The sequence below is a fragment of the Diprion similis genome, chromosome 3 (assembly GCF_021155765.1).
Source record: "Diprion similis isolate iyDipSimi1 chromosome 3, iyDipSimi1.1, whole genome shotgun sequence".
In the NCBI taxonomy this organism is placed as follows: Eukaryota; Metazoa; Arthropoda; class Insecta; order Hymenoptera; family Diprionidae; genus Diprion; species Diprion similis.
Window position 1 is genome coordinate 15,904,161 of NC_060107.1, and position 10,766 is coordinate 15,914,926.

General features: G+C 36.0%; 1 protein-coding gene across 1 annotated transcript; it reads right to left on the minus strand.

Moving 5' to 3' along the window:
* Window positions 1-1,021: 1,021 nt before the first annotated feature.
* On the minus strand, window positions 1,022-10,480 carry LOC124404840 (RRP12-like protein). Its single transcript, XM_046879277.1, has 23 exons — window positions 10,244-10,480; window positions 9,445-9,619; window positions 9,114-9,240; window positions 8,751-8,933; window positions 8,368-8,527; window positions 8,085-8,263; window positions 7,763-7,998; window positions 7,415-7,582; window positions 7,180-7,288; window positions 6,838-7,002; window positions 6,577-6,698; window positions 6,380-6,512; window positions 5,953-6,189; window positions 5,650-5,876; window positions 4,458-4,581; window positions 4,050-4,335; window positions 3,807-3,964; window positions 3,462-3,730; window positions 3,178-3,341; window positions 2,877-3,050; window positions 1,909-2,025; window positions 1,519-1,678; window positions 1,022-1,401 (listed from the first exon to the last, which is right to left on the minus strand). The coding sequence occupies exons 1-23, from the start codon at window positions 10,377-10,379 to the stop codon at window positions 1,287-1,289; spliced, it is 3,924 nt and encodes a 1,307-aa protein (XP_046735233.1). The 5' UTR covers window positions 10,380-10,480; the 3' UTR covers window positions 1,022-1,286.
* Between the last annotated feature and the right edge of the window lie 286 nt (window positions 10,481-10,766).

A 10,766-nucleotide genomic window follows, 5' to 3' on the forward strand; every position in this document is an offset into this window, starting at 1 on the left:
AAAGAAACAATTATATGAGCATTATAGAACAGCTGGAAAAATACTCCGCAAATTTTGTTTCTTAGCTGTATCCTCTGATCGGTTGATCGCCGCGACTTGGGACAAGATTTTACCTCTAAAAATTATGTGGATACAGCATGTACATAAATCGTTTCTAGCGTTTTTCAAAATCAGCCTGAAATTGGCTGTAAAAATCTAAAGACATGAGCCTTCTTTTTTTTGTCTGAGAAACGATTCGCTGGACCCTGTCTTCATTAATTGGATGCTTAGGAACTCGCAAAAGATAACTAGAACTCGAGCTAAAACTTCGTGGGAACAACAGCTGCGAGAACACACAGACTGTAGGAGTCTTTCCCATAAAATCTAAAGAAGTTAGCGTTTCCTTTCTCGCAATTTTCGAGGTAAACATTTTTTCGGCAGAATTGATTTGTAGGACTCTTTTCCGACTAATCAGACTCTCAGTAACTGAAAAAAATCATCTAGAACATCATGGGATCAATAGCTGCGACATCATGAGAAGATTTTTGATATTTTTTCCTGCACCGTTTGAGTAGTCGATCCTAGCCACGGAAGATTATGCGCAATCATTTATTCCTGCAATATTACGAGCGAATTGCTTCTGACTTTATTGGTCGAAAACTGTTTAACGAGAATCGATATCCCGGAATCCTCTTCCAATAATCAGGTCCCCAGGAACTCAAAAATTACTTCCGAAGCATGGTATGATTAACCGATCATTTCGCAACGGGAAGTCTTCAACCGTCGTTTTGGTGTCACTTGGTATGACTTCTCGCAGAATGTTCCTTCGGAAATGTGTATAAAGAAATCTATCCGACCTTTCAGGAAATATCTCCTTAAATTTTTTATCTATAATGTGGTCCAATAACCTCGCACATCGGTAAAACATGCCCCATACACGATGAAGATGAATATTTTCCATTTATCAACATCACACTTTAATATAAACAAATTCATTTATTTAACACAAGTAACAGCGTATTATTTGTATGTATATCATTGTACAATAAAATTGTATTATTAGTAACAATGAGAAAGACCGCTAGGAAAAATATTTGAAACAACTGTTATACAGAACCAAATGAAATATCAGCTATACAAGAATTGTCTGATTTCGCGTAATTCGACGATTATACGGGGCAGCCGGTTATACATGACAAAGAAAACAGCTGCAATATTCCAAATACACGTTCAATGCTTCCAAATAAATATTTCATTATTCATCGTGCTTTTGCTACGAGATCCCTTTCTAGTATCGATCTTGATAATTATTTTTTGCCAACCCCTTTGCGAGGTCTGTCTCTGTTCTTCCGTCCAACACTTGCACCTTTCTTGGCACCTGATATGATGTTCTTAAATCTTCCGGCATTTTTCATCTTCTTACTATAATCAAGAATATTTTTTCTGTTAGCACTGATAACGCCCAGCAATGAAGAAATCAAAAATATTATTAACGTTCATGACAGCAATCGCTATCGCGATTTATTTATTATTACTGACCGTTTATTCAGAGCCGAACGGGTCAAAGGCACGTAAGCATAAGGATCCGGTTTTCCCTTCTTCTTGATATCGCCCCTTGCTTTTTGGGCAGAATACTCACTGCCGGGTTTATTTTTCGGTGTATTTTTAGTAATTGGCCTATGAATACCTGATCCGCCAGCTACAAAATGAGAAAAATTTTACATCCGTTATTTGATACGATAAGACTCTTAAATCTGCAAAACTAAAAATTTCTGTATACTTTTCCAGTTGGGAAAAGCAAGTTCTGCTGTCTGGAAATTTTACACGGTAAATTGTGATGTGAACAACAGATAGAAACAAGTATTTCCTAATGCTCGCGAATCAAATTTCCCGTGGAAATTATTCTTAAGCAAAAATAATGTGAGGTACCTTGATATTTTGATGCAGGACGATCCGACCGCATACTTATACCGTCCGAACTACCGCTAAGTCTTCGTTTTCGGCCAGTCTTCGCCGCTGATACAGTAGATTTTGTGTCTTCTTCATCTGAAGCAACCAACTCATGATATCTTTATGGTTTCAAAAAAATATCCCAAAGATTTTGTCGACATCGTCCTCAATAGATAAGTACCCGAATCTTTTATCAGGCCTTAATGATTTTATTTATTATAATTGTTCAGTGAGTATTTTTAGAAACTGTCGCAAATTTTTACGTATTTACTCGGAATATAAATTGCTGAGTTTCTCAGTTTTTCTGAAAAATTTCTGACCAATTCTCACATTTTCCGGGGATTACGCAGAAATATTCTGATTTTTGTGCAGAAAATCGACGTCAGCAGTTTTACGGAAAGATCTTTATAGTTCTCACGATTTCAATTTTATTCAAAATATTCTTTCATAGACATATCGCGGATGTATTTTGGAAAAATATATTTCAGCTTTTTCTTAAAAATTTTCTAATTTCTCTCATAAATCTATTACAGTTTTCCATAACGAGGTAACCTCAGTAAATGCACAGAAACACTAGAAATCAGATTTTTTTCAGATGCGTGATACGAAATTAAGTTCGGTTATAAAGAATTCTATAGAGATTGATCAAAATTTCATCTCTCGTCTGAATTCGTAAAAAATAGTCAGAAAAGCGAGAACCGGGAGATTTTCACATTTTCGATAGAAAATGAAATTGGGAATGTATTTAATTTCTTGGAATCCATTATATATTATCACAACAATTCAAACCTTCGATAAGATATGTCAGAACTGTCCGAAAATATGGTATATTTCTGAGAAATTTAAAACAAATACCAGAAATTTCTGAGAATTATGAAAATCAAAGTAACCGGGCAAATAAAAGTTGGAATGTAATAATTGTCTTTGTCTCAACAAGAATCCCTTACCACTGTTGTTTTCGGAATCACTACCCAGAAAGGGTAACTTTTTCGGTTTTCTCTCCATTTCCCTATCGCTGTCATCATCTTTGATGATCAAACGACCTTTTACATCCGTTTTAAAACCACTCTCTTTCTTTTTTCTAATCGACAGAGAGGAGTCCAAGGCTCCAGGTTGCGTTGCTGAAAGATAATTGAAATTTGACAAGGCTTTTAAATCTTAGAGTAAGGTGAAATTACCTTATCGATAGTAGTTTTCATGATTTCGCCTCGATATCACTAAATTGGATAGTCATACCATTGTACTAACCAGTAATATTTTTAGCAGCACCAGCATCCACGAAGTCGACAATATTCTCCTCGCTTTCGTGAATCCATGCCTTTTTCTTTGGCTTCTGTTTTCGACCTCGAACTCCCTCGTCTGTCTCTGTCTCTACAAAATCATCATCGCTGTCTGCCAGAATTTCTTCAACACTGAAAGAAGGATAAACATTATTCCACTTTATATTTTTCTAAAATTAATTTCAGAACTTCGTGGTTAGTTTCATCTTTATATTTGTGAAATATTGTAATAAATAGTTTCCACTAGCTTACGTTTTCGGCCTGGCTTTGACATTGAATTCGTCGTCATCCGCACCATCTTTACCTCCGTTTTCCGATTTCTTTTGTTCCTTCATCTTTTGCTTCCTTGCTTGTATCTTCTTCAAATTTTTAATTCTCTTTAGCATGACTGTGTCCGTTGGTTTGACCAATCCCATTATCAGATCAGCTCCATACTTTCTTATCAATTTAACAAGCACGTCACGAAATTTTTGACGAAAATGTCTCCGACAATCATCAGTCATATCGCATAGAGCCGTCACCTAAAATATTCTCCTATTGAGTCTTGAACAACTTTCATCATTACGTTAAAAACCAAATTCTATGTCGTTCACTCACGATTGTGGGCAACATTGGTGCGACCGTTGGCGAGGGCATGATAGTGAGATAAACCTTGATGTAGGAAATGGCGGATAGTGCAATTTCCCTGGTGGGCGAAGTCAATAAGACGCAAGCATGTTCCACTATCTCTTTGACGGTCTCCAATCCCAGTGCGCCTGCAGAAACATTGATCATAGCATCGCTATATTCCAACACAAGAGTCATAGAGGTGAAATTGATGGATAGACAAGCAGTTCTTACCGTTGTAATTGAAAGTTACGGAGGCCAGTGCGAGCAAAGTTGCACTACAGAGTGTCGGAGTACCAGCAAGACCTGCAACCAACATTTCGATGTACTTCTCCAGATTTCTTGTCGTTTGAAGGAGCTGCTCAGCGATGGTATTCAGCAGCTGGTACGCAGATGCTCGACATCTTTCGTTCACTTCCTTGATGCACAGCACAGCTTCAGGCACTATGGATCTCAGAAGTTTTGTCTGATCCAATTGAGGCTGGGATTTAACAAGGTGTTCCAAACATCGAAGACGAGCCTGGATGTGCATAAATTCAATGAAGTATTTTTATTAAGAGCAATTTTATTTCTATATAAATTAAAAAACTCGATACTGTCTAAACTTTTTCATTATAACAGATAACTAAACGAGATACACACCCCTTTGCTGCTTGCGACAGTAGAAGACAGAGATTTGAGGAGCATTTTTTGGATGTTGTGTCTGTTTTGTTGGACGAACTCTTTACAGGCCTCTTTGTCGCTGCTGCATATTTCTTCTAAAAATCTGAAATAACATTAAACATATTATGTCAGTGTATACTAGGTTATTGCATTTGGAATCAACATTCTTTTATCTTTACTTTCACATGAAAATCTTGTTCTATATGGTAAAAAATCTCTTTAATCCAATTTCAAGTCATAGAAAATAACAGAGTTCAAAGTGTTTCTATTTAACTAACATGGCGAAGATGTCAACTTTTGTAACTTCGCATACTTCGTATTCCAGAGAAAAAAGAGAATAAGGGAAGGTGTTGTGATCATAAACCGAAAACGGAAAGTCAAGTTTTCATCAGATTTCCACTTTTGAAATCTTAGAGAACATCTCTGACCATTTACAGATAGAGATCAATTCTTTGACCAACGATATCTCAAGAACGAATGGACGAATTTGGGTGATTTTGGATCTTGATTGACGTGACTTTGCTTAAATCAAAACTCAATTTAGATTTTCGATCTGATTCGTAGTGTAATTTTCGTGTTATGCGAATAACAACATTAAGTAAAAAAAAGATTTTACTTAATACTGATTTTATATGCTCGATTTGCATCCCAGCCGAAAGTTCTCAGGCTGGTCCATAAAGGTCGCCAAATTACCTACTTGTTTTTGGTAGTTACCAAGTAGCATGTGATTATACAGACTTGATAGCGGAAGAATTTTAGAGCAAACTGCATCCCTGAATTAAAAATAGATTAGACTAGTAACATTTAAAGATGAATATGTACATAAAATTGATTTTCAATATTTTATAATTTCTGAACCGTTTGACCTGTAGATTTCGCTTAGTAGACACTTTTGTAGAAACGATCTCTTTACAAAATGCCCCCAGAATGAAGTCCTTATTATTAAAAGTGCCTAAGAGTAACAATATTTTTTTTCTAAATGACATCTTCGTCATGTTATTTAAATGGGGATAAAATATTGAATTTCGAGTGCCGTATGGTAAAATTGAATTTAAGATATTCTTTGTCAAAGATTTTTTTTGCTACGTATAAATTTGACAAGTGGGAATCAAAAACTCACCAGCAAATAATTTAAATAATCTGAGCTCAAGAACCTTAAGAGAGAAATTACCTGTACGCTTTCTTCTGTTCCTTTGGGTTCTTAGTATCTGTAAGTACAGGAACGAACTCTTTGTAAACAGCCAGAAGCCTGACACCATCTGTATGGCAAGCCAATACTCTGATTAAATCCAAAATACTCTCCTTTGTAAAGCTATCGATTTCAGAAGACTGCATCCGTTCTAATGCACGATCGAAAAGCTCAGCAGCTAATTCTTTACTGCTTATTGTCAAATATATCTGTAACAGCAAAAAAACATTTTAAACAGAACACAAAGGAAATTCAAACAAATAAGTGATTGAGCCATTAATCGACCTTGATAGTTTCTAGCGCTGCAAGACGTTGTCCTTCTTCGTCAGAACCGTTCGGTTTAGTTGTGTAAAGGTTAAATAGCAGAGGAAGAAAGTTTTTGGCGAATTTCGCTAACTCCTCGATGTCTTCTTCGTTGCCGTCGTCAGTTGCTCTTGTTATGAGTTTTCGTATCGATGCCATAACTGACAATCTCAGATCTTTACGCTCACTTATAGCTGTTCCCAAGATTCTAGCAATAGTCTACAATAGCAAAATTCACCACTTATTGTCAAGAATAATCAATTTATTTTTTCATAATGTTATTGTCATAATATTTTTTTTTTCCAAATTTGTAGTACAATTTTTTCTCATTGAGTTATTGACCATAGAACAAAAATGTCTTCCAGAAACTTTGATCAACCGAAATAAACGCAAGTAAGATGATTTTTACCTTAAAACTGTCTTTCGTATCACCTGGGTTGTTACAGAAATTTGGAAGCAAAGCCCAAATCTGCGATGTCAACAGCTGATAACTGTGAGAGCCGATTCCATCATTCGTGGACTTCAGAGCAACTGATTTCTGCCTGAATTCAAGCACATGAAATATTATCTAGCATCTGAATTAATATTTAAATATCAAATACTTACTCGCACATCGTAGCCAGCGGTAGTAATGACTTCACAAAGTAGGAAAGCGGCGCTTGAATGATGTTCTCCTTCAGCGTTGGCAAGAGCCAACTTCTGTTCAAATCTATGGTATCTGTGGAAGTCTGTAAAAATTCACAAATACAGTGCCGTGAGTGCAATCGATTCATAAATTGCAAAACCGAGTTTTCTTATCTGATCAATCCAAAGCATAAGAACTAATTCTTAGACACAATTTTTCATAGATTGAAAAGTATGATTTACCTGTAGCGGAATTGTGTTTAGAACAATTTCAGGACCCATAGACTGAACAGCAGCTCCGACAGCATATTCAACTTCAGAATTGTACGTAAATTTATACGAATCCCTTAGTTCCGCGAGTGCGACTAATATTTCCAATAATTGATCCTGACAAGTTTTCCCAGCAATCTATGTGAGAACAGGAAGAAGGTTTACAGCTGTTGTATTATTAAATCGTTTAGATACAATTTCAGATTTTTGTCTGAATAATTGGGACCAAAATTTGTTTAAGAACGATGCAAATACTCTATTATACTTCTTACAAGAAATCTTGATCCCATTGTAAAACTGAAACACGTTCATTACCTGGAAAATAATGGCAAGCAAGTGGAGAACATGATGCCACGCAGAGTGATATTGGTACTTCATTCCTTGCTGAATTATATGAATTGATTTAGATATCGCAGTCTTGTACCTATTTGGGATGGAGATTCAAAGAGAATAAATAAATGAATTCCTTACCAGCTTCTTGCACAAAAAAACTTAAAATGTAGCATATATCTTGAAGGAAAAATTAATTAAATGGCATATGAGTACTTACTTTTTTTCACCTTCTTCGTGTTTACACAAAGGTGCAACGCACTCTTGCAAAAGTGTTTTAATAGTGTGCGATGCACCAGTCAATACCTCAGACCTATCAGACAACCAAAGTTCTGTACACTTTTCCAAAATCCTGGGTAAATTTGCTGCACATAGTTGCAAAGAATTTCTGGAAGTTAAAAAATAATTGTACAATAGTCAATTGTTAAACTCGTTGCTATTTATCAATAAAAATTAGGTATTTTCATATGAACCAAATCCTACTAATTGTAAGTATTACAAAATTCAATGGGGTATTCACATTGCCAGAATAAATGAATCAATCGAAATCACAATAATTGTCACTCACTGAACGAGGTTGCAATGTGCTTCTTGCATTACGGCGAGCCACGCTAAAGTCGGCTGTGTGTCTCCAGGCGCCGGCTGATAATCATAAAGAGCGTTGATGATCTGAGCATTTAAGATAGGTGGTAAAGTTGCTTCAGACGGTTTCGATACAAACAAACTGTGGAAGGCTTGTAGGCAGCAAGAAGTGACGAGCACATTATTCATCGTCATTATTTTGAGCAGTCCTTCACAAATAGCCTGCGATACAAAGAACGGTTGAAAATATTGCAGGGATTATATTTTCTGGCAATCTACCGTTCACAATAATATATTGAATATAACACCTTGACGTGGGATTTGGGGAGCTGATGCATGATTTCTTTCAGCATAGTCAGAATGTGCAGAGTTGTTGTAATTCCACCGGGTTGATTGGCCATTTCCAGCTGGGCAAGACAATATTTTGCAACTTGAGATGCAGCTGGATGATATGCAGGTGGATTTTCATTCTTCATTATGTTGCTTCCTGGATAATTTTTGAGATTCAATTTTTTCTTTTCAAATGTGTCTACAACTTTGTTACAATAGAAGCGAATTTTTAACAAAAACTGTGTAAGTTCGTGATATTACCTTTAAGAAGTGAACATATTGCATGTTGAGCAGCCTTTCGCAGTTTTGGCTTGGAGTGAATTGTAAACGCTAGTATCGCGTCGAGTATTCGCATTGTTGACGAACTTGACCAAATAGCAGCTTCCTGAGATCTCAGTAATATGGAAAGACATCCAATGCACTGCAAAATTGTTCAAGTACAAATTTTGGCAATAATGCATTAACTTAAAAAACTTTATCGAAGTTAAAGTGAATCTTGGGAATGAATGGACCATCCTGTCCGCAACAAAATTTAGGAATAGAAAAAAAATCGTTTAAAAAAATTTCCAGTAAGTTCATTTGCGCCAATGCTCGGAAACACCAATGAAATAATATCCCTATTACTGATTACTGATGTAACATACTGTTCGTTGGATCAGAAAGTTCTCGCTAGTCGCATACTTCTCCAATACTTGAAGAAAGGTTTGGCTAGCTTGGCTGAACTGCAGTCTAAGGACACTTATTGGTACTGTCTTCAAACCCATTCCCAACAGCGATAATACGGCTGCCACTGACTCCTCAGTCTCTGTTGCTTCTAGCGTTGTCATCTGTTGATAATGACAATGTTTTGAAATATCACTGCTTGCATATTTGTTGTATTATTGAATGCATCATTTAATAGTCACTAAAAGTTACTTGGGAGAAAAATTTGTATCATACTAGTTTAGACATTCAATGGAATAATAACACAAACAACTTCTGGCTGTTTTTATATTTTAGAATCTCACCAACGCTGCGTAATATTCGGTAGAAGATTCGGTTCCACCGTTTTGTTTTATGACCTCAGTGACTGCAGCTAAAACTGCCAACATTTCCTTATGCATGGCTGAACTTGCTTGAAACCCGCTCAAGAATCTGCGAAGTTGAAAAATGTTAGAAACATTCGCTTCGAAAATCTCGTATAAGAACATATCTCTTCTCCATTCCAATTGAAAATGGGAGTGCAAAATTAAACATTTTGTAGATTATGATAAAGTGACGTAAGAGGAAAAGAAAAGGTTTGTAGAAGGTAAAACTATCGTGTTTGAAGTGAGCAATTCAGACTCAAACTACACTTACCTACTGAAAGAAATGTTCGAACAGCTACTCCAATCACTGGCAAATGTGTTGAAAGTTTTAAAAGTTGTTGCTTGCGTCACATCGTCGTCATCAACTTCAATATTTTGCGCATTTTGATGTGTGCCTTGTAATGCATCATGCTTATGAAGAGCATCTGATGTCAGACCACCGGGACCTTGACAAAAAATTTGTAATGAAGCATGCGATTGATTTGAGAAAACATTTTGAACAGTATTTTTCTTCAGCATAGGTACTAAATATTAATTGTTTAAAGTAGGCGATGGGCCAACCATTGAGGAATAAAGTGTAAACTGGATTTCCAAACTTGAAATGAATTAAATAATTTCACAACTTCAAAAGACGGCTTCAAGTTAAAAATTCTTGAATTGAACTTAAAAGACTTAATCGAACTGAACTCGGAAGATTCAAATTCAATTTAAAACATTCGAATTGCACTCAGAAGACGGGAATCGAATTAAATTGAATTGAAATGATTTTGCATGATTCACGTGAATTTGAATTATTTTGTAGGAATTCATCTGACTCCAAGCATTTTCTAGGTAACTTCATGAATTCGAGATACTTGAATTGAATTTGAATGACGTGAAACGGTCTGGTTAACCTCTCGAAAATACATTATAGTTTATGTTATAATGTGAATTTTTTTTAACCTCCTTGTAAGAAGAAATTCTACTAGTAAAATTCGAGATGATCTCGAGGGCCTCGCATATACATAATTTTATGTTCCAAGTCTGGGTGACAATTGACCGGAAAAATTTATAACAGCATGAAGTCTTACCAAAATTTTCTTGAAAGAATCTGGTTCGCGCTTGATCCCGGTGTTGTTTAGTTTCAGGATTTGAACTGGAACTTTGTCCCTTAGGCCATCTTTTGGCTTTTTTACGGCTACCCAATCTCGGCTTTATTTTTCCCATTTTTAAATTATTACTTATTCTCAGTAGGCAAGAAATAGAAATCCAAAGTGCGAATGACGTTGGTTATGTTTTCAGAGATACACGTGCACGTGCGCGAAGGACTTATGGACTTGACACTCTTCAAGCCATCGACATTGTTGTCGTCACCGTGAAGTTAGGCGACGCAGTTGTATTCCAAGTGAGCTCTCAGCGTGAAAAATTCCCTAGCATAGAGACAGTACTCGGCAATAATTAATATGCCTTTTTATACGTTTATTACCCATACTGAAAATATTGCGTTGTGTCCAGGGACATTAGAGGTATATACGGTCCAGGGCCTTTCTTCTGAACAATAAAGGATAATAAAAAGGATATCAATACTTGATCTATTTCAATGCATCATATGTA